The 25,082-nt window shown below is 40.6% G+C and overlaps 1 protein-coding gene across 2 annotated transcripts; it reads right to left on the reverse strand.

The window, feature by feature from the left end:
• Positions 1-3,821: 3,821 nt before the first annotated feature.
• On the reverse strand, positions 3,822-24,514 carry LOC126984176 (titin homolog). Of its 2 annotated transcripts, XM_050837594.1 has the most exons (15): positions 24,349-24,514; positions 22,107-22,588; positions 21,317-21,406; positions 19,766-20,341; positions 19,335-19,508; positions 18,677-18,837; positions 18,378-18,464; positions 13,807-17,706; positions 9,984-13,161; positions 9,621-9,787; positions 7,307-7,510; positions 6,774-6,997; positions 5,491-5,694; positions 4,769-5,078; positions 3,822-4,523 (listed from the first exon to the last, which is right to left on the reverse strand). In XM_050837594.1, the coding sequence occupies exons 2-15, from the start codon at positions 22,531-22,533 to the stop codon at positions 4,353-4,355; spliced, it is 9,873 nt and encodes a 3,290-aa protein (XP_050693551.1). In that variant the 5' UTR covers positions 22,534-22,588; positions 24,349-24,514; the 3' UTR covers positions 3,822-4,352. The 2 variants fall into 2 exon arrangements, with proteins under 2 accessions (XP_050693551.1, XP_050693552.1); XM_050837595.1 differs by lacking the exon at positions 21,317-21,406.
• Between the last annotated feature and the right edge of the window lie 568 nt (positions 24,515-25,082).

The raw sequence follows: 25,082 nt of genomic DNA on the forward strand, positions 1-25,082 counted from the left end.
CCAGGAAAAAAGTTTTGTGGGGTGGCCAATGCCAGGATTTTTGCAGGTGGAAGGGGCATTAGCATTACCGTTTTGCAATTCTCGGCAGTCCTGCTCCTGAATAACTGGTGGACTGACCTGAATCAATGGTCATAACTTGATGCCAAAGCATTCCTTAGCGGCCAGTGTTCCTCTTCAGATCCAAATGAGACAGCCGATTTCTCTGAGAAAAAGCGCTGTTATAGCTGCAGTGCACTTTTGAGCTATAGTCTGTCTCAACTAAACATGCGGTTGTGGGCGGGTTCAGCATAGGGGATCCCCTTGTGCAGCGTTGCCGCGTCTCCTAGCCCGCGATGTAGAAATGTTCTAATATAAGTAAAACGATGGCAAATATGATCAGCAAGTATGCATACACATTTAATCTTAGTATTGTAACGGATAAAAGAACAGTTAACTTATTATGGATAAGATATTTTATAAGCATATAAAGAAATGTGGCATACATATTTTACAGTGTTGCTAAAAAAAAAGCTATACTTATTATTGAGTTTCCCTTTCGTTTTGGGATGTGTAAGTAGTTTCACAATTATATTTAGATTATATCGTGAAGGAATGTACGTTAAAATAAGCTGACATAAGTAAGAAAAAAATACATTCAAATCCTCGTGGCAGTAACGCCACGAGAGAGAGAGAGAGAGGCAACCAATGTGGGGTTAAAAACGTGGCAACGCTGCACTCTTGGATTATTCCTCACATGGCACCTTTGAACCGCATGTTTAGCCAAGCCAGACAATAGTTTTCCTGTATCTGCTCTGGGCCATTAGCACTGCCAAAAACAAAGTAAAAAGTGGAGGTCAGGGTTGAGGCTTACGTCCTGGCCCGCTTCTGCTAGGGCAGCTTCCTCAAAGTTTGCTGCCCATGACATAAGCAAGGGAAAGCCTACAGCACCCCTGAAAATTGAAGCAGGGTGGGCTTCCTAACCCCTGTTCTGGGGGGAGGCTGGGGAGGTACATATGTGGCAATTATCCACAAAACCGGGTCAAGGGTGAACTTTCGGAGGGCTCTACATGTGGGCTCTTGGAATATTCTGAGCCTCTGACTGTTCATGCATGTGGCAAGGATATGAGATCTCGGAAAATTTCACATACTATGGTAGCACGATGCAGAACAATGGTGGGTCTCATCAAGAAGTTTTACGTTGGATTGAGATGGTGTTATGGAGTCACTCAGTACAAGTATGTGGTGTTGTTGATACCTATGTAGGACAAAGGTTTGGATCTTCAAGTTGCTGCCTTTCCTAATCTGTGGCGTGAGACATGGACACTAAATAGTGACGAGGAGGCAATTTGATGCATCTGATAATAAGTGGTAAGCAAAATCCTGGGAGACAGCTGGAATGACTGTCAAATCAGCGATAACTCAGAGACTAAATCAAGGCCTATTACCTGCATAGTCTGTGAACGTCAACTATGGCTACATGGGCATTTTGTACACTACCTAGAAGTTGACTGGGTTGTTTCTGTAAGAGACAATGCTCAATGGAGGAGGCCAATAAAATGCCTAGGAAGCTCATGGCTTTGGCAAGTTGATGGTGAATCCTGCCATGAGGTACTCCAGAGCCTGAAAGTAGATCTTAAGATGAATACAAAGAAAACAAATGTAGTGTTTAGTAATTAGTTGGCAGGATAACAAATAATGATTGGGAATGAAACACAAAAGAGACCAGAGGAATAAACATATCTAGGACAAATAGTGTAAACCTAGCCCATGAAAAAGATAGGAATGCAATGGAGTGCTTTTGGTGAACATGATAATGACAATTGATGTGATGTGCTTGAAAGTCTGAAAAAAACTTATAATACAATAAGTAGGGTGGATTTACAGTGAATAGTAGAAGAAACAAAAAGGTTATTAAGTACAATGTGAGGGAATTTATGGAATTGCATACAAAGGATGGCAATATCAATATTATCTGTGATGAACAAGACTCCAGGGAGGCAAGGAATGTAAACGAATATAGGTAGGTGTTTCGAAGTGCAACAAGGTTATTGAAAAAAGGGACAAGAGATGTGAAAGAGTCTAAGACCATTGAAGCAAAAACAAGTATGGTGTGGGAGGAAAACTGCTAGGTGCAATAAAGTCTTTCTATGAGGATGCATCTGCATGTGTCAAAATTAGTGGAGAAACAAGTGAACATTTTGAGATAAAAGTGGACTTAAGGCAGGGATGTGTCATGCCACCATGGTTGTTCAATATTTATATGGATGGTATTATTTGAGAAATGAAGGGCAAAGTTGGGGAAGTTGGAGTAAAAATGTTCGCTGAAGGAAGGAAGTGGGTACTGAATTTGATACTGTTTGCTGATGACACAGTGCTCATTGCAAAAAATGAAAGTGACTTACAAAATTTGTTCAGTGTTTTTGATAGTGTTTGTAAAAGGAGAAAGCTGAAAGTAAATGTCAACAAAAGTAAAGTGATGGTTTGTGAGCGAAGTAGAAGTGAGGTTGTAGATTTTGTATGCTCATATAGTGGGAATTGAATGTGAAAAAGAATGCAAAATAATTTTGAATAGTGAAGTAATCGAGGAGGTCAATGAGTTTAAGTACCTTGGATCAGTTATGTGTAAGCATGGTGGTATGGAGGGAGAGATAAGAGATAGGGCATTGCAAGAAAGAAGGGTGGAAGGGTCTTTGGGATGAATCATGAATGGCAGAAGTGTGAGCATGGAGGTAAAGAGGGATTTGAGAAATACAATAATAGTGCCAACCCTCACATATGCAAGTGAAACGTGGGGCTGGAATGAAAGCCAGAGGAATGAGTTATTTGAGGAGTGCTTGTGGTGTGAGTAGAATGGATGGAATGAGTAATGAAAGTATGTATGAGCGTTTTGGAATGTGTCACGGGGGTGAAGGGAAGAAGTGAAGCGATAGACTTTAAAGTGGTTTGGCCACATGAAGCGAATGGAGGAGAGTAAGATGACCAGAAGGGTGTATGTGAGTGAGATAGAGGGAGGGAATATTAGAGGACGACCTCCAGTGAAATGGAGAGATAGGGTGCAGGAGTACGTTTCTTTGAGAAACTTTGAGCAGGCAAGGAGGGAGTGTCTGGATAGAGAAAGTTGGAAACTCTTCTGCCGTGGCCATCCCCTGGTGGGAGCTCCTAGGGGCAGGCGTCGATGAAATGATAAATGACAAGTAGGAGGAAATAATATAGAGAAAGATAGTAGGATAAAGAAGGAAAATTTGGACATGAAAGATGTAAAAATAAATTAAAACCATAAAAAATGCATTAATCTCTGGATTCTAATCAAAGTATTCCCAAGGGCTAAGTATGTTAGTGGAACAATCGATGCAAACAGTTTTTAAGTTCAACATAGAGAGTGGTCAAGATATGAGGTTATAATTCTGGGTATGTTGCACAGCCAGTAGGGAAAACAACAGAAAAAGAGGGAATTGTACGCAAAACTAAGCCCACAAATCTTTCAACAGGATAAGAGCGTCAGTGGTAAAACAAAGGCAAGATGTTCAAGCATTATCCATTAACCCGGCAGCAGTGACGGGCCAAATTTGTGGCTTTACTGTGTAGCATCGACGGGCCAAATTTGTGCCATGATATAAACCCCTAAAAATAGATGATACATAATCTGATCACAAATGCTTTGATATATATTATGAAATGGTTTGTGTGAGGGTTTTTTTCCCCCTCATTTTTCTCGCTTGGAGGGACCATTAAGAAACATGATCCCTGCTGCTACCGGGTTAATGCAATTTTTTTAGGAAGAGGAAGAAAAACTACAAATTCTAAATACTTACATACCTGAGGCAAAAATAAATGGCACTACATCCCCGAAATAAATATTTTTTTTCACAACTATATACATGTAAAGAAAGTATAAAAAGGAACTTAAACCTATCAGTATTCAAATCCACATAACCAGACATGACTTAATTTATGATAAAATGTTTTCTTACCCTAGTATTTGTGTGGCATGAAAATTACTAAACATCTAGTGAACACAACTCATTCATACATGACGTTTTAAGAAAGAGCAAACTTTTCATACTTTACCGCCTAAAGCAAGCTATTAGTGCTGTAAAATTATTATCACAAACAACATGCATCCTTTTTACAGGACATAGTCTGGCACTGAAGATATCACTAGGTATTGAAAATCTGGTGAATGAGTTGGAATTCCAGAACCAATGAGTTTTAGGCAGCAATCAACTTGTTCTTGATGCAACTAGCAGACTGCACACCCACAGAGCAATACCCTGAATTCCCCTGTTCACCACATGGCACAGCAACCAGTAACAGATTTCTAAGTCAACACTAAAATAAATAATAAAACATTTATGAGTGCTTATATCCACAATCTAGTGAGCAATGTATCCCAACTTCTTGACTAAGATGCTTGATACCAGGCTGACAGTTTCTGAGAGCAAAGTGTCAAGGATCTCACTGGCAACTTTGGTTTTGACAGCTGCCTCATCTTCATCATAGTTAGTCCAGCTGGCTTCTTCTGCCTGTAGCTCTTTCACCAAAACCTGAACATGAAGAGAAACAAATCATCTCATTTCCTATTTTCATTAACTTTAACAGTAACATATATGGGACAAGTTTTAGATGCAAGTTTTTTTAATTTTAGAATTCCGATCAACATAAATACCATACGACCATGACACCTATTATGTATATTCCACAGAATTTAGTCTTGTGTACCAAAAATTGGCTAGGATGATGAAAGTGATTTTACAAATACTAATGTTTTGCAAAAAGTCGACTTGCTCACCTGATCTACAAGATCCCGGTGCTTCTGCGCCCATCTGATCATGAGGGACTCCTTCTGCAGGGGAGGCTTCCACCCAAACAACACCTTCACCTGCTCCCGGACATGTGAGAACAGCCCAGCCCGTGACTTATTGTGCACCATCCCCAGCATACGGGTCTGGGGCAGCACTTGTTTCATCCAAGGAGGGGGCTGGGGGGCGTGCTGCAACTTGTAAGGCACACTCAGCTGCTCCCGGGCCAAACAGAACAGCAGGAGGTGGAAAGCCCTGCTGCTAGTCTTCTCATCTTCATGCATGTCTTCATCATTAAAGCTGTTGGACAACACAAGAAAATTTATGTATTAGAAATAATTCCCTCTGGATGCATATTTCAATAGGTCAATTCCATCATTGTCATGAATTAAACTTACAACAAGGGAAAGACTCCAGGTGTCAAATTTGTTTTAGCCAATTTTTTCCCTGTAGGCAATTTTAAACCACTCTCAATCAGCTGATTCCCACCAGTCCTGTACCTTCTGTCACAGCACGACCCCAGCCCCACCCAACCAGAGGCACACCCTCTAGAGGCCCTTTCTCCCAAGCTGCCACAAGGTAGTGGGGACAACTTTCATTATGGCTGCATGCCCTTGCTGAAGCCACCCCTTTGGCATAGGAGATACAAGGTTGAGGTATGTGCACATGGTGGGGAATGGGGTGGTCATGTCTATCCAGTCATATAATTTACCTGCTTAATGAGAAGGCCTTTGCAAGAGTGGTGTGTGGTGGGGGAGGGATGTCTCCAGGGTCAATGCTGTTTTGCCATGCCTCATAAAGAGTATCAAGAGCACTATCAATAATGGGCAGCGCTTCCTCTTCAGTGATGGGCACAACCTGAGTGATGTGAGCGGCCAACTTCCGCTGATCTGCCTTACTAAGTCGGTGAGAGATGCTGCAAATGCACAACTTAGACATTAGAAAACACAAATACAATACAATAATAATCAAATACATACAGGTCTCAAGAACTCTACTAAAAATCCTCATGTTCTTATACCCAAAATGTCTATTTCTGTATGCAAGGGAGATACACAAAGATCTAGAGAGTCTGCAAGAAGGCAGGTTGTTGGCCTACAAGTGGCAGCTCCTAAGGACCAGTTATTCATCACCTGTTTTTCCCATCCATAAATCTATTTTACCTTCATTCAACACTTTCAATCATAATGCATTTAACACATGACATGGTTTAGTTTATTTCACTCATCGACTACCCTATTTGTGACCCTATATAACACAACCTCAGTTAAAGAGTTAACAAGTGTTCTGAGTCACCAAACCTCTGCCAAGGTCAATCCATCCATGCCTTTCCACCAAGTTTCATGAAAAATTAGTTTGCAGTTTTTGTGTAATGATTACAAACAAATAAACAAAGAATCAAACCAAACCAAAGACAACTTTCTATAGTAGCAAGGTGCCCAATAATCAAACTGCCTGTTATAAAGAATACATATTGGCCAAAATGTTATGAAGATGGCCACCATCATTCAATCAGTCAGTTTATATTGGATTATATTATAAAAGGGCCATACCAGCCCTGTGGGAAACAGTACAAACCTAACACTAATGATCTGGGCTGGACCACCACCCAACCATTTTCAACATCTGGAAACACTCGTGGTCTGCTCTTAAAGCACTGGTGAGTTTTTCCATATGGCCACCGAAGGTCATTCAGTCAATAAATCTTATTTGTAATCATTTCGTTAGTTTTGTCAGTTTTCACAAAATTTAACAGATCCTTTCTTGGCTCATGCTCCCCCAAGTTTCATGAAAATTGGGCTGGTAGCTTTTCCATAATCATGCTGACAAACCAAAAAATAATATGTACTGAAAACTCAACTACTGTTGACAGAGGTAAATATAAACTTTGAGGCAATGTAATTTCTGTGTTGTTTGTGAAAGCTTTCTAAGTTCTGTAGGCTGTAATTCAACAACATTTAGAAAGTAGGACAATACTTTTTGAAGAACACATACCTGGAAGAGTGTGTAGGACTCATGGGTTGTGCCTCTGGTAGGACAGGGCTGGTTGGGGGATTGGTGTATGCTGGGGGTCTGGCTGGGGCGGGAGAGGAACCCGGGGAAGGTGGAGAGGTGACTTGAGGAGGGGTGTAAGGAGGTGGAGGCTTGTTTGGAACCTCACGAATCACCAGGCCAGGGTATTTCTGCTGAAGGTGCTGAAGTTCCTCCAATCGTGCAATCTAGAAAAAAGAAAATACATTTCTACCTATGATGTCAAAGAATATATTGGTCTGTGACTCCTTATCTGCATTGAGCATTGCTAAATTATTTCAAATATGTGAGAGTTTGCTCTCATTTAGGAGGAATCAATGGTGTAGCTGGGGGTCTGCATGTTGAGACCCAACACCTATGCATATTATCATGTTTTATATGGCAGGGGCCTTGTATGGTGAGGCACCTTTTCTCTAGGGGAATGTTAAGCCCATCCAGTCCAAGCCTGTGGCAATTTCACTAAATGCCAATAAATGGAATGTAGGAATCACTCTTACCTCTGCTGTGATTCTCTCTTCCTCAGCTTTCAATTGCTGCTGTTTTTTTCTGTTGTCTGAGGATGTCCAGAAGTCATCATCAAACCAGTCTCCCTCAATCCCCTCAACAGAGAATTCTGTGTCCTCATTCAGCTGGCTAAGCCGAACCTCAAGATCTAACTCAGGAGCTGATGCTAGATTAAGCAGCCGAGTTGTCAGGGTCTCCTGTAGCACAAGTACAAAACACTATATTAGGGTATGAGTGATAATGGAAGCATGTAAAAATCAGATAATACAGAGGTAGGTAGGACACACATTTTGTTTCAGCCAATTTTTTTGTTTTGATCTGTGTGATTGAAAAGCTAGAATACCTAAGAAAGCTATGGTACTGCAATAGCTTCAGTTCAAGATGATAAACAGCCATTTGTGACTGACTCATTAACTTGCTGGCAAATATTTAAGGCATACTTAGATGACAAAATAACTGAAGAAAGCTGATTCACACCCACCAACACACTCACATACACCCACACAAATAAATAAATAAATATATATATATATATATATATATATATATATATATATATATATATATATATATATATATATATATATATATATATATATATTCATAACTGTTCAATGTGGGCATGCCTTAGTGCAACATACACTATAATAAGTGAAGCCAGTAATTCATTACGTACATCAATCCAGACAACCTAAGTGCAGGGGAGAGGTGCAGTGCTGCCTTCAAACACACAGACATCAAGCCATTACAAAAGTAGCTGCTCACCGGATCAATAGCAAAACTATCTCCTTCCATATCCTTTGATGCATACAGGGTGATAAATAAATATATTACCTCCAATTTTGTGTAGGACTTAAACAGTGATTGACAAAAACATTGCTCAACTTAGCACCAGTATCAATAATTTTCAGCATTAAACAGCAAATCCTCTACACAGCACAATGTGGTATTCAGCAACTAAAAACTCTATTTTCCGGCATATAAGGTGTGTGTGTGTGTGTGTGTGTGTGTGTGGGGAATAGGTATAAAATCTTGACCTCTACATCCTGTGATTATGGGACTCATGGGGCTGATGAGCATTCCCAAACATTCATCTTGTCCTTTCAGGTTCCTTGAATATTTTTTAAACAAATTAAATTACTAAAATCATCATATACAACTATTTTTTTATGTGATGGCAAACCTTCATGGAAACCTCTCTATGGATACAGCCATGAGGGCATGAGAAAGGTAGGTGACCAGCTAAGCACATAATAGAGTCTTAAGTCTCAGTCTGAGAGGGGCTGGGCAAAGCACGGGGCTGCCACGTCTGAAGCTGTTCTAATTAGCCAAGTCCTTAGTTTTTAACACCAAAACCTCAGAGCAGATACACACCATCAGCTGGTTGAATGTCTCAGAGGCTGTGCATGTATGGTGACTGTGTAATCATATGTACGGTAACTGTGCAGTCACATGTACGGTAACTGTGTAGTCACATGTACAGTAACTGTGTCGTTACTCCACACCTCTTTCTTTTGTTTCATGATGATATTTACTTTACCTCTTTTTACTTTACCTCTTTAGTAAATTTTACTGATGGTTTTAACAGTGCCAATAAATTAGTAACCTATTGCTGCTGATACAAGTGGCTGTTGTTAGACATGCCAATCCCAAAGAGGTTTCAAGACCAAGGCAGTGAATACAAACAGGGCGGCTACTCTCCTATAAGCCTTACCCAGGAAGTGTAAAATATTTGATATCATTACTAGACATGAAACATATAAAGTGATGGTAAAAATATAAAGTGGTAAAGTAATATGTGAGACAAAGGAAGGAGGCGACAGCAACACAGTTAGTGACTGTGAATTCCCCCCAAACAATGGCTGAAAGTAAAACCTAACCAAAGGACTGTTGTTCGGCAATGTGTTAATTATATCAGGACACCAGTCAGTGAATAGAAGATAAAGGATTTGGGTCAATAGGGCTGCAAGCTTCTAACCACTCCAAGTATGGAGACCATCTTGTTCCCATATTTTGAAGGAAAATTTCAGAATATAACTTACTGTTTGCCTTATATGTTGGAAAATACAGTAAAACAACATGAACAAATAAGAAGGATTAATGAATCAGACAATGAACAGAACCAAACTAAGTGGGACACACAGGCAAGAAAGCCTAGCTTGCCTAAAATAAATAAAATAAAAAATAAATAAAAAATGTGTACAAGTGAAAACAGCAACGATATACAATACATGACAAGAATTATAAAACAAAAAGCATAATTACAACCACAGAATCAACAAAAATGTCATAATATCCTCTACTTACTGTATCTAGTTTGTACTCCTCTGCCTTCACAACGTCATGGCTTGGAGAGAGGGAGTCATCCTCCTCCTCCTCCTCCCCTGAGGCTGTGGCCCGTTCACCAGGGAGGAGTGACGGTGCAGCCTTAGACACCTCCACTTCTCTGTCTTCCTCAACCTTAGTTGCCTTTGCTAGTGGGTAAAGAAAACAGTATTCAACTAGCACCAGCGTGATATTTTGCAAACTTTAAGATATATGGAAAAATTAAGTAATATAAGTTCATGCCTGAAGTTTCTATTTGCACACCAAATTTATGTTAATCAGTAAAATAATTGCCATTGCACAAAAAAAAATCAACAACCTCATTCAATTACAAATTCAACTGACCTCTGGTAGGAGAGACTGATGGGGAGGCTTCAGGACTAAGATCAAAAGTCAACTGCACGTCTCCTGATCTCGGGGAGGTGAGGGAGGTGAGGCGTGGGGATGCTGGCACACTTTCACCAATCAGCTCATTCACTCGTTGCAAGATCTGTGACTTGTTGCTGGAGCTTGTTTTGCTGCTGCTGGCCTTTTCTTCTGGCACTGTGGAACAGGAAGCCTGGCCTTGTAAGCCAGCATCATCTAGGGGTTCTGAGGCCTCACCTCTTAGTTCTGGTACTTGGGACTCCTTGGCAGCTTCAACATGACTCAGAACTTCAGATGCTTTGGAAAGGTTAACCTTGTCTTTTACAATGTTTGTAAAAAGTTGGCTGGTATCCTTGATCATGATGGCAAGCATGTTATTAGAAATGTCATCAACAAATTTCTGCCGGTCAAGGGTGGGTGGATGCACTTTGCTCTCAGTTTCAGGAGAGATTTCTTTTGCTTCAAAGGAAAGATTTGCTGAGATGTTTGTTTCCAGTGCTGGTTCAGGTTTCAAGGAAACTTCCTTATTTTCAGAAACAGAAGAGTTACTTTCAACAGCTTCTTCATGAATCTTATCCTCAGTAGTTACTGGGTGCCGTAAGTTATGGGAACTTGTCTCTTGTGAGCTATTCTCAATTTCAGTTTCTTTAAAATTGTCATCAAATACTTCTTCACATATACTTTGCTCTGCACTTGTGTTTGTATTTCCTTCAGCCAACTCCTCTGCCTCAGAAAATTTGAAGCCTGATGTTGGTATAAATATTTCCAGCTTCTCACCCTCGACTCTGGTACTGGCGTCACTTGCACCTGGTTTGCTGATGCTGGCATGACGGTCTTTCTCATTATCCTTAATAACTTCTAGCAGAGCTGCATTAACTTCACTGACGGAGACACCAACCTCATCTTTCTGAGATGGATCAAGCTTCTGAGGACTATGAACTATGGTCTCTGTGCTGGAAGCCTGAGAATTAGTGTGATCACTCTCAGCACTAGATTCTTGTGACAGAGATGTTTTGGAGGAGTGATCTTGAAGATGCTCTGAAATTGATTCTTCATTTAAACTTTCTGATATTGAAGAAGAGCGAGATGTCTTTTCTGATTCATCTTCTCTCTGAGACTTAGCAATTTCTGACACTGTCACCTCCTTGCTGGATGAAAGTTTCTCTTCAGTCTCCTCATCCTTACCAGAACTAGAAGAAACCATATCTTGGTCTTTCTTAAGATGAGACTCTTGCGGTTTGGCATGACCCCTTTCCTTTATGCTGGTTTCCTGCAGCCTTGACATACTAGACTGATCTGATTTTGAACTTTCCGAGACTAAGGAAACATCTGAAACATCGGATTTCTCTGGGCTTGTTATTGATTCTGAAAGTTTTGACTTCTTAGTTTCTGCCACTTGAGGTTTCTTAATGAGGGGCCTCACCATTGATACTTGTTGTAACTCTTTGGACTCTTTCTCCAGTTCCATGCGGGCATGCTGTATGTAAGCATCATAGGTAGAAATTTGTTGTCTAAGTGATCTTTCCTGTGAGGCCAAACGTTCTCGACGCAGCCTCCTCTTCTCTTTCTTCAGGCGTTCAGCTTCAGCCCGCCGCACAGCCAGTTCTTCCTTGAGAGCAAAGAGCTTACCCTCTCCATCTGAAATGTCAGAAGCTGTCTCTGTTTGGGATAATGTGAAGGAGTCATCTGACTCACTGGAGTAACGTCTATGCTGCCGGTGCAATGACCTGGGAGACAGGGGTACCTTCAGGGGCAAGGGGAGACCTCTGGCAGATGACTTCTGACTGGATGACTTGCCCTCAGCTGACTTACTGTCACTGGACCTTTCCTCAGAGTCTGCTCTTTTGTCAATGCTATGCCTTGAAGAACTGTTAGTGGTCCTTGTTTTGGAACCATCTGTGATGTCCTCTGGAATTACAGATTCTGGTTTGCTCCAAGTAGATTTAACAGACCCACTAGTACTAGGCTTAGTTCTTGTGGATGATTCTTGAGATTTTGAACTTTTATCATGTACTTCAGACTCAACAGGCGTCAACTCTCCAAGAGATTTGGATATCCTGTCACTATTATCATGATTGTATCTCTCTTCTATAGATCTTTCAGTTTCCTCACTACTAATGGTTTTAGCAGAACTACTCTGTTCACTGACTTTTGAGTCTGAATACTCCTCTTGTATGTCCTTAGGTTCAAATTCCCTGGATATCATTTTGGGTTTAGAGGTACGTGCTTCCCTGGTTTCCCTTTCACTTACTGCATAGGATGGCACCCTCTTTGAATGACTAACTTCTTTAGACTTAGAGCTTCCTGTTCTATGGCTGGTGGATGAAAGTCCCTCTTGTTCTGACACAGATGATGCAGCATCACTATGGGAAACTGTCTCACTCCCTCCTTCTTCAGGAAGGGAACTCTGGCTGTCATGAGTTGCACCAGGTACATTCTCTGCTGGCACAGAATTATCTACTAGGGTTTTACTTCCATGGACAAGAACTGAAAGAGGAGAAACTGAACCTGAGCATTTTTCCTTTTTGTCTCGAGATCTCTTGCTGATGAAATCTCCCTTTCTCTTTGGTTTCACAGAATCTTTGTCATGAATGTCATATGGGGATTTAGACTTAAGACGAAGAATTTCCTTATCCTCTTGTAATATTTGCTGCTGTAAAGCCTCAATTTCAGCAGTCCTCCTCTTTTCATGATGTCTCCCAGAACTAATTTTTAATCTGTCTTCTGAATGACATCTCCTTTTTTCACGACCACCACCTTCTGAAGGGCTGCTGGAGTCAGAGTCTCGTCCTCGCATGAGTAGGCTGAAAGTCACATCATCTGGAGCGTCACTGGAGGAGGAGCTGAGCATTTCCATCAATCTAGGAGTGAGTCGTGGTGATGCTGGGTTAGGAGAATGTCCTCTTGGTGCAGTTAGATAACCTCTGGAACTATATCCTGATAAGCTTGAGGTTGAAGCAAGGAGGTGATGAAGCTGCAGGAGCATGAGTCGTCTCTGCTGTGCCCCAATGCTTTGTGTTTCTCTGAGGCGTTTGAGGTGTGCCTTCTGTTCCCGAAGCTGCAGCACAATGGCCCTTTGCCGCCGCCGCATACCTGGCCCTCCCTCAGACTGAAGGGTGGCTAGCTTCCACTTGGCCTCCTCCACCAAGGACTGTTCCTTAAAAGGTCAAACAGAAAAATGCACTTACAGCAGCAAGTACTACATAATAAGTGATATTAAAAAAATATTACAGAAAGAAAACCATTGTGGAATGTGAAAATATTTTAGTTGAAGATAAACATCCTTTTACTGCAGTGGTAACATAATCATTTCTACTCATTCAATATGGCAAACATCCATGGTCTTGAATACTGGATCAACTGGACTCAGTGAACACAGCTTTTCTTATTACAGTTTAAAAAATGATCTCATCACCTACCTGTTATGTTGTCTTAAATGGTCCTTATTTATCCATTTCCATTTATAATGTACTTTTACTGATCACATTCATATATTTACTGTTCATTGTTTTTCTCTTTAAATAAATTAATTAAAAGGTTTATTTTCCCAAATCCTCATACTTTTAACTGACTAGTCTTGACTTAATTCCTACTTCTCACAAATATCCCATCTCTTCAAATCTCATGTCAATCATGCAAACATAAATTTTCTTTGTTCATATCATCCTAAAACTTCATTCCACTTTTTGGTACTTATTAATTCATTAAAAACTACCAACTTTTTCAATCCTAGACATTTTTTAAAGGGGGGGAATAATAATAATTTGGGATAATATCATAATACTGACAATATTTTTCTTACCTGAAGCTTCAGGAGGGTTTTCTGATGCTGGTGATGAACCTCTTCTTCTTTGAGCAAAGACTCGACAACACTGACCGTCACACTCAGGGCACCCTCTCCCCCAACCCCCGGCATTGATGCAGACACTCCCACACCAGCATGTGTGGAGGGTTTGTAGCCCAGGTCATTCAAGATGCTGCCAGATGACACCACAAGAGCCAAGTCTCCATGTGTTCCTTGGTCCTGACTTTGCAACTGAGAGGAATTTGAATCTTCACTCTCAGAGTCAACCTCAAAAGACTCTGAATAAATGTCAGATGCATCTCTTTCTTCCCTTTTTCTTTCTTTTACTTTAGATTTCAATGAACTCTTGAGAGGGGATCCTTGGGTCCTTTTTGAAGGTGCAATTTCATTTCCTTGAAATTTCTTGTGGTCTTTGGAGCTGAAACTTTTTTGTGATGGGGATTGAAGCAAAGCATTTGACACAGTTTCAGCCTCACTACTTTTGGTGACCCCAGAGGAGTCATCCTTTGATATGGCTTCTGTCACTGTCCCTGAATTTTCGACTGATGAAGCATCTCCAGACACTAAATTAGAAGCTGATGCTACTTCCCCTGAACTGACCTTAGTTTTAGAGCTAGAACCACTGTCTACCTTTTCTGATACAGATGTACCTTGTGAAATGGAGACAGTATTAATGGTTTTAAAACCATTACCGCTACTCTTGACGGAGGATTCATTCACACTCAGAGCAGGAATAGAACTCTCAATGCTTTCAATATTTTCTGGTACAGAATTTACACTACTTTTAACATCAGAGATAACTTCTGGCACCTCTGAGGTTTTGTTTGCGGACTCAGCTGATGGTAGTTCTTCGGCTACTGAACTCTTTGACAAACTGTTATCTAATCTTTCAGAAACATATGATGATGGCATCTCACTAGTGGACCTATGTTCTCTGGACAAAGATCTTGCACTGTAAATTTTAGAATGAGATTTGTCACTTAATGGCCTTGAAGAAGAAGCATCAATGTGGTCTGAACTAATTTTTGGAGAAAGTGAGCCATCGCTGAGAGTGATGGAGCCGTGTGAATCATGACCTCGCGCTGGTCTCAGCTGCTTCCACTGTGATATTGTTGCTCCCACAGCAGCCACAGCAGCAGCGGCTATGACATCGGACTGGGCAATGTTTGGCTGAGGGACTCTTTCTGCAACCTGAGCAATCGCCTGTTCAGCCTTTGAGCGAACTTCTCTTTCTAACTCCGCAAAGCGACTTCTGGCTTCTTTCTCTATCTTCTCAACCTTCTGCAATGCTTCCTCTTGTTGCTTCAACCTTTCTTTTAATCGTCCCTCGTAATCCTCTCTTTTCGTTTTCTCTTCCTGTATTTTCAGGTCATTTTCATTTTCCCTTTGTGTGGTTGCTTCTATTTTTTGTTGCTGTAGAGCTAAAGATTGAGACAAGGCCATTGCTTCCTGTCTGCTTCGATTAAGAATGTTGAGTTGCTTTACACTGTGGAGGTGGTTTAGAGCTTTGCCTAATGTATCCTGATACATAAGCTCAGCATTGAGTCTTAATCTGAGACTTGCTGGGCCAAGATGTACTCCCTCCCCTAACAATTCATGAGGGGCAGATGCTTCTTCAACTGCAATAGAACTACTGACATTTGATGTATCTAGAATTCCAGAGGTTTCAAAAATGGGTCCTTCTTCAATACTGACATTAGGTTCAGTGCTTCCTGATTCAAGAGTTTCATTTTCTGTTAACTGTAAAGAAGTCTGTTCTCCCAGCATTTCCTCCAATGGGCCTTCTTCTAGTGTCGCTTCATGCTCTTTCTGTGACAAACCTAACTGTGAGGAATTCAAAGCCCTTCTTGAGGAAGTTTCATATGACTCTGCTTCATGGCCCTCAACACTCCCTCCTTGAATTGTTTGACCTTTCCGTTTTGATAACTTTTTTAAATCAATAAATTCTTGCATTCCCTGTTCAGACTTCTTGTCCTTGGTATCTAAATATTTGTTATAGCTGGTCTGGGTCTCCTTATCAAAACAAAATATGGATTCCATTTCTATATCTGACAAAGGTCCTTCTGTTAAAGTGACATCATGCACAGACTTTTCTGAAATCAAGCGAGGGTGGATCACAACATCGCTAGCACATTCAGGGCTCTGGCTAATCATACTGCTGCCCCCTCTTTTCTCAGCCTCGGCACCCATGCCTGTTTGTGGCCTATTTATGTTTGTTTCAAGGAAGTTCTTTACATCTCCAGTTTCAGTGAGCACAAAATATGGTTTAATCCATTCTGGTAAGTCTGACCTTTGGGAAACATAATATGACTCTTCATGAGGTTTAAAAGATCTTTGTGCTGGCTTTGACTGGAGTTTCTGCCAAATTCTATCTTGTTCTTTGCCTGTCTTTGACTGCACTTCCTGACTTGTTTCAGTGCCTCCTTCAATCACTCTGTCATTGTTCCTGAAGAATTTTTTATTCTTTGGGCCAACACTGACCTCGGTAGTGTTGGATGGTCCTTTAGAATATTTGACTTCACTGGTATTCTTTTTATTTAGCATCTGTCTGTTGAGCAATGAATTTGTAATTTTTCTTACTCGATAGCCTCTATAGGCAGCCTGGATGACTAGAGCAGCATGAACATACTTATGCCTGGGGGTGGTTACATAATTTTTGTGTGGTCTGAGTATTTGTGACTGGCAGTGCTGCTTTCCTGCCAAATGGCTCTCTGACTGAGGGAACAAATGTGCATGTTGCAGTTTGTGGGAAGGTGTCATTTTCAGATATACTTGTTTTCCTTCATCTGGCAGTGACTTGAGGTCCTGCACACTCTTCACAATATTGTGTCCAGGTAGTGTGGATAGATCCTCTTGAGCAATCTCCCATGACTCCTGGAGTTTTTTCTCTGCATTTGATAATTTCAGCTTGGGGACATCTGGGACAACTAGATTAGGCAGCTGCTCTGTTAACACCCTCTGCAAACTTTCTCTCATGGGAACATCTTGGGACTGTCTCCTTGTTAAATCTTCAGTTTTATTTTGTGTCTGATCACTGTGTTCCAAATTCAGTCTTTCATATATGTTGATGCTTTTGTTCTGTGGATCATTCTGAGGTGGATTTGACCTTCTTTCACTTACTGATTTATTTGGCAGCATTGCAGTCATCTTGGCAATCAGTTCCTCCACAGACATTGTTTCTATCTGTGAGAGAGAAAGGGAAGCTCTTGGATCACTCAAAATATTAGCACCTGTAGCATGAGGTCCTCTTTTAGCTTGCTTTGCCTTGTTTGAGGACATCATCTTTTGTGACACGTCAGGTACATCTTCCTTGTGTTTTCCTCTTTGACTGAGACTTCCTGCTTCCTGAGTGACTCTACTTGTCAGCTTCTGTGCTAGTTGGCCCAGTGCCACTGCCCTCTCTTTTGGAGTCAAGTCTAGACCAGAGCTGAGAGACTCAGACTGACTCAAGCTGCTCCTTGACTCAGCATCGGATGAACTGCAGGAATATGATGACAGTGATGATAAACTTTCCACTGATACACTGGAAGACTTCACTTTTCGCTCACATTCCTCCACTGTGCGGCTCACTATGTCACTGATAGCCTCACTGTCACTCACAGATTGCCTCTTTTTCTTTTTACTCTCCTTTCTGCTTTTTTTCTTAGCATATGTCTCTCCATGCTTCTCTTTCTTTGGAGACACCACTACTACATGACTGGGATCTCTTGTTGTCTCACTCTGCATGGGTAACTTTCCTGCTCTGTCTGTAGCAGGGGTGAGAGGTACAGCAAAAGGGAGGTTCTGCTCCTTGGGCTGTGTTCTTGTGTGGTGAGTGGGCGTTGCTTCTGCATAATCTTGTGGATCCCAATCCTTTGGGGCACCCCAGTTGATGATGGGCTGTTGCTCCAACTCATTCTGTCGAGAGAGAAATAAGAGTGAAAATTATTAAATGGCAGCATGACCAGTATTAGGGTTAATAAAATTCTTGGGTACTGATTTACATCCAGTTCGGAGTTAAATGAGGATGCTTTATATGCTTTTAGCTGCTAAATATCAACATAGAGTGTGAGATAGTATGAAATTCAGCACACTAAAAAAAGGATAACACCAGCTATTATTTTATGTGCCAATAGAGTACTTCATCTGCTGTTGTTGAGATCAGGTCTGTTATCTACAAGGAAGCCCTGTGTTGGGGAGCATCATACTGGCCAGTGCTAACTCTGGCCCAAAACATTCACCAAAACATTGCCACATTACCTTTATAGCTTGTTCCAATTTAATAAGAAATTTCAGCATGAACTCCACCCATTTGTCACTTTCAAACAAGTCATGTTGGACTGCACTCACCTTGTCTGCTTTTACAGGTAACTCCTCTACTTATCATATATTAACTTTACTACTTTATGTCTGTTTTTTTTTTTTTTTAACAACAAAGGCAGCTCAAGGGGACACAAAAAAAGAAAACAATATTAAAAAAAAAACCCACTACTCGCTGCTCCTAAAAAAGAAACAAAAGAAGCTTCCTCTGCTTATCAAGTGTTAGCTTTATTACTTTAAGAGCTCATAAACATAAAATATCAAGCTACCTGTTTTTGACTCAATTCAGCGGAGGTTGACTCGTGGCATCCTTTTTTGCTTGATTGTGAGAGTTGCTTAGTCTTGATGGCCAGCTCCTGGAAAAAGAAAAAAAATCATTGGTGCCCTAATTAAGCAAGAAAGGTATAGGGTATTAAAATGGCTGTGACCATCCTGCTAAATATTCTAGGCAAAAATAGTGGGAGATGGTACTACAAGTTTTTTTATGCCTTTTGCAACACACCATACATGAACTGAGGCTTACTTGACAAAAGACTTTCAAGTATCCATCAAGGCAGTATGTACTCACCCTCATTCTTTCACTCCTCTGAATCTTCTCTTGTTCCTGTTTCCTCTGCTGCTCCTTGATTGCCTTGGTACGCTCACTTTGCTTGTCTCGTATGTACTTCCTCACCTCGTCTGGTTCATAGTGCCGTACACGCACAGGAGACTTCACCACCTTCTCAGTCTCTGTAAAATAGATAAGAATAATTAATTCCTGTAAGGAAGAAATGAATGCCGTTCAACTTTAAATTGTTAATAAAATATTCAAGTACTAAATTATTCATATAAAACTCTAAAATCACATGCTATATATAAACCACTGTTCATTCTAAACACTTTCCTGTGGTTTGGTATGAGGAGCAAACACTTATCAGCCTACCTTTAAATAATGCCATGCCAATGTATCATCTTAACTCCCTATTCTATATGGAAAATCAATGGTATGTAAACAGTGACTCTGGTGTGCACGGGACACTAAGCCGATTTTTTAACGTTTGTTTCAGTGAGTATATTACCTCCACAAGGGTCTCGTTGAGTATGAAACATTGAGAAGCATTAAATACATCCCACGTGATTCTTACAAACCACACTCATGACCACATTCACAACAAATGATCTCTTTGTAATATGTAGGATGTGTGAGTCAAAAAGTCAAGAAGTGCTGGGTGTCCTAAGAAGCGTACCTTCCTGGTCAGCCATCACCTGCCTCCTCTTCTGGGTGACACTGGGAGGAGCAGATAGATCTCTTTTGCCTTTCTTTTCCTTGGTTGACTCCTTCTCATGCTTTTCTTCTTCTTCATTTTTGTCTCTCTCCTTGTACAGCTTATCTCCTGGCCACCAACTGATACTTGAAGTTCCTAAAAATATATAAATAAATGAAGCAATGATTATGAATGTATTCTCGAGAGTAGATAATGAAATATTGTTTACAGATTAAAATTATGTGCCAAAACAGGGAGAGATGGAGACACTTCCGCTGCGGCTACCCACTGGAGGGAAGTTCCCATGAGAGAACAGGGTGTCGGAGATATAGAGAAATATTGAAATTAAAATTATGGTAAAATAAGAATAAAAAGTGAGCATACTACAATAATTTCACTTAAATAACACTGACCATCATTATCTATTCGGCCACTTTGGATCTTCTTCAGAACAGGCCTTGAGATTCTCCCTTGATCCATGACATCCTCTTGTCTCCCATCTTCCCTGGAGGAGAGCACCTCTTGTTCATGAGGGACACTTTCTTGTGACAAAAGATGCTCTGAGGGATTTTGCAGTGGTTCTTGGATCTGAGAGCTGTCTTCAACATGACCATCAATAAGTTCTTGGGTAGGATGGCCCTGAGAGACCTCTGTTTCATAATGTAGCTCACTGGACAATGCGGCTGGAGGCTCATGAGTTCTCCCATAGGCCTCTGGAGGAATGGTGTGTCTTTCTGAGTGGAGGAGTTCGTGACTGGAAGGGCTCTCAGACTGGTAATAGTATGGAGTGCCATATGCAGTATTGGGGCCAACTTGGCTGCTTTTTTGGAGGGTATGGTTGAGTTTTTCAGCCCTACTCTTGAGATCTATTTCTCTGCCCTCGATTAAACTTTCTCTCGGGGTATCAATTAGGTCATCATTATGCTCCAGTGGATAAGAGTTCTTGTAGCCATCCTTCACATCCTCCCACACTGCATGGATTTCTTTACCTGTTGAGTCATGAGATTGATGTAAAGGGATATTAGGATGAACATAATATAAAAAATTAATTGAATTCACTAAAAGCTGCTAAAACAGGTGCTGCTGCTGATAATAATAAGATGTCCCGTAAAAACTAGGACTCAGGTTCCTGCCTTGTCAGTTTTACTTGTCGTTTACAGAATCCATGTAATTTTACTGATGATTGGAATTGTTGAAATAGGTTGTAATGAATCGTAGAATTATGAAAAATGACTTTGAGGTTTTAAAGAAACAATCCAAAAATTTGGAATAATATTCTAGAATTATATGATATAATTATTCTAATCTTATATAATAAATGGCTTTGTAAAACCTGAAATGATCATTCACCTGTAAGACTTTTATGCCTGCTGTATAGCACTTAGGTTTGGCTGACACATTTTCTAATTTATAATACTAATTTATATAACTGATTTTCAGATTTGGATAAAATTAATTCTTCACAAGCTTCATCACTCAAAGAATTTAAGAATATTTTTTTCTTGAGGATTCATATTTCATACACATATACAGCAAATGCATAGGTACATCATAGGTACTGATAATGCTGTAGTTATCACAAAACATATAATGCACTACACAAACATGAAATAAAACAGAGGTCAGAAAATAAATCAAAATATTTCAAAGTAGTGGTAATGGGAACTCTACTTTTCAATGAGATAGGGTTTTCAGGATGGCTTACTAAACAGTTCATGCTAATTATATTCATGGCAATAATTGCATATTATCACTCTGAGTCTTCTGTTACCCACTATAGTGATGGAAAGAAATGTATTAGTGACAGAAAATATATTCTTTGCTAGTAAAGATAAAAATCAATTTAAAAGAAGCAGTGCAAGAAAATTCCTGTAACAATGTTGGGAAGTCAACTGTAACAACAACATAGGCAACTGCCACATTACCATGTTGTTCATACTTGCACATCAGAATTACATACTGACCTGATTCTTGCTTATTTAAGTTTCTCTGTGTAATGTTTGATGTTAGTGGAGTGCTAGAATATGGATGATGTCTGAATGGATTTGTGCCACCTGAAAGAGAAAACCATACATATATATATATATATATATATATATATATATATATATATATATATATATATATATATATATATATATATATATATATATATATATATATATTTTTTTTTTTAAGGAAATCGGTCAAATGTTATCAGTATTTGCTTGACAAATAATATAAAAAATCAATTAACAATAATTCAGAAATGGTTATTACCTTTAAACATCCTTAGTCATTGTTTGGAGCTGAGAGAAATGAAGCTATTGAGATTGTCAGTTTTAACTATAGTATTCCCTTTTGAAACTGGCTGGTGGTGTGTTGGCCGATGCGGGTCAGCCCCGCCCCGCAGCTCTGCCACACACTCTCAAAACCTCTCGCTTCCTCTCATCACTAGTGTTAAGATTATTTCGTTTTTAGGATAATAACAAAGATTTTGTATAAATACCACAATTGACAACATTGTCGTGTAGTGGTATTTATACAAAATCTTTGTTATTATCCTAAAATCGAAACAATCCGAACACTAATGACCTTATTGGATTACCCAATCATTTAATTAAATTCATCTAACGGTAGTAAACAGCTGACATATGAAAGGATGTGAGAGGTTTTGAGTGTGTGGCGGAGCTTCGGGGCGGGGCTGATTTCAAATGGGAATCCTAATGTTCCCATGATCAGGAGAGGTAGCAAACAGAGTTGGCACATGCTTACCAATGACCCTGCTAGCCCTCTCTTCCACTGGCACCTCTTCCCACACCGGCATGCCTCTCCTCAGCAGGCGACTCAGGTACTCGCGACGGTCCCTCTCCATGTTCCTCTGGGCTCGGCCAGTGTTAGAGTTCTCTTTATCGTATCTAATTTGGTCCCTGGCATTCCTCTCTTTCCCAGCACTGCTCCTTTTCTTCTTGCTAGGACTTCCATGATGGATTCCTGGTGACTCCGTGGGGTTCTTCTGGGTTGCCTTGGGAAATGTTACATCAACAAAATTAAACTTTACTTGTGGAGGAGGAGGTGGCACGACAGGCTCCTTTGGGATGTCATTCAGCACCCGCACCCTTGCCTCTCGCACAGGCTGGAAGTCAAGGTCACCCTGGCCTATGGAGTGGGTGCTGAAGGGGATGCGGCCGTGGGAACTCATGGTTTGCCAAAGGTCAGGTGGTCATGCCAACATGTCTCATCGCTTCTGAACTCATCTGTAAATACCATAAAAACTTTGATATGGTTTACTGTCGATTCCCAGCATTATCAACATAGGGAAATAAGGCCTCTTCTTCAGTCTAAGCTCATATGATTAACAATTAAAAAGCATAACAACACTATAAATAATTGTTTTCAGGTTATGTTCGGATGGTCAGGTTACAATATATGGTGGAGTTAGGTTCTCTCTTGGCGTGAATCTATCTGGTGGAATCAGATTACTTTATCTGGTAGGGTTAGAATAAATAATTCTGCAACTTTAGAATAATTTGGTGGGATTAGGTAATGTTATTTAATTTGGTACGGTTAGATGATTTGTTCTGATATTGTCCACGTACACAGTTGAGTGGAAGGTGAGAGGACCTAAGTAAAAAAAATCCACAAGTTAGCTGTATGGTGGATTGGGTTATTTTACTTGGTGAGGTATTTATTTATATGATTTGATTTCATTGACATTTATGAGGTTGCTGAATAATGAAGTCAAAATATAAAATAAAAATAAAACTTTCAAGTCATCAAATTATTTTGCAAAACATAAAATTTCATATTTATTTTCATCTTCATAGATTTTTTTGGCCAAAATGGTGGAACCCAACTCCATTTTTACATGAGAAAAATAGGTTTGCTATTCTGCTATTCCTTCACTTCTATTGTTACAAATCTCTGTAGACTAGTGGTTTTCTGAATTAGTTAAATTGTTTTCTAGCTACTCTTTCAGAAATAAAAGTTTTCTCACAATACACAAAAATGAGGAAAATAAACACGAAGACCATGAGGAAGGCGAGCTTGCCAGCAGCCAAAGTGAGCCGTTGCCTCCAATGCCATGTTGAAAACAGCATTGCAAAGCACATTATTAGTATTTATCAAAAATAATTAAGCTCAGCAAATCTAACAAAACCCAACACCTCTTCTTAATGGGGGTCTCTGCCCCAACATTAGCCCCCGTTATCTCAATGTAACCAAACCTAACATCACCTCCTAGCAGTGAGGGTTCTGTCCCCCCATCTCACCATTTCCTGCAAATTGGGTGAATAGTATGATGTAACCTATCATAAGTTTAAACTCGTGTGTGGCGGGTGTAGATGGATAAATACCAGGTGAGCGACCCTTCAATTTTCCCACGACACTTGGATGTAGACGATAGCTAGTAAGTTATAAAATCGAAATTTTTTAGCATAATAATTGTGACATGGCAGGTGGGTGATGTTTACATGTGGACCACAATAATTAACTCAGCAATCAGCACTGGGAAACGAAATCAGTTATTGTTGAGGCTGAGCAGCACGTTACTGCCGACCAGAGAATGTGTGTCAGCCAGCAGAAGGAAGGGGAGGAAGGAAGGGGTTAGGGAAGGAAGGAAGAGGAAGGAAGGGAGGGGTAAGGGAATGGGGAGGAAAGGTAAGGGAAGGAAGAAAGGGGAAGGAAGGAAGGGGTAAGGGAATGGGGAGGAAAGGTAAGGGAAGGAAGGAAGGGGATGGGGAGGAAAGGTAAGGGAAGGAAGAAATGGGGAAAGAAGGAAGGGGATGGGAAGAAAGGGGAAAGAAGGAAGGGGAGGAAAGGTAAGGGAAGGAAGAAATGGGGAAAGAAGGAAGGGGATGGGAAGGAAGGAAAGGGTAAGGAAGGAAGGGTATGGGAATGAAGGAAGGGTATGGGAAGGAAGGAAGGACAGGGGAGGTGGAGAATGGGAGAAAACATATCAACAGGGTGTATATACTTGTAACCATTCACCTGACACTCAAAACTCCGCCACCATTACCTCACGGAACGGTTATTCACGTCGTGTACAGCTGGACGATGCTTCCATGTGTGTGCTGGCGTATTAAAACCGAAAATACGAGGCCCCGACCTGCTGAACGTACCCGCTGCCGAGAAAGCTTTGAAATACTGAGACAAACATTCCCCTCCTCCTCCTCCTCTTCCTGTGGCCGCTCTTCTTCTTCTTCTTTTGACCTGTAACCAACGTTGCTAGATTATCGTACACACCCCGAATGTTTGCCGATTTCCGACACAAAATCTGCCTCCTCGATTCCAATAACTGCCTTCGTATATAGTTAACGTTAAAATGGTTAATTAAACCGAAAATACGAGGCCCCGACCTGATGAACGAGAAAGCTTTGAAATACTGAGACAAACATTCCCATCCTCCTCCTCCTCTTCCTGTGGCCGCTCTTCTTCTTCTTCTTTTGACCTGTGACCAACGTTGCTAGATTGTCGTACACACCCCGAATATGTTTGCCGATTTCCGACCCAAAAACTGCTTCCTCGATTCCAATAACTGCCTTCATATATAGTTAACATTAAAATGGTTAATTATTGGTAGTTTTTTCTCGGGGGGGAGGAGGGGGGGAATAGCTATGGCCAGACACCGGTGAATACGAGACTCTGAGTACGATAATCTGGTAACGGTGCCTGTGACGCTTAAGGTCGTATTTTAAAACATTTCGTCGCCCAAGTTCACATATTTGACATAGCTTTCGTAGGAGCTGTAGG

This window comes from Eriocheir sinensis, chromosome 56 (assembly GCF_024679095.1).
Source record: "Eriocheir sinensis breed Jianghai 21 chromosome 56, ASM2467909v1, whole genome shotgun sequence".
NCBI classification, from domain to species: domain Eukaryota; kingdom Metazoa; phylum Arthropoda; class Malacostraca; order Decapoda; family Varunidae; genus Eriocheir; species Eriocheir sinensis.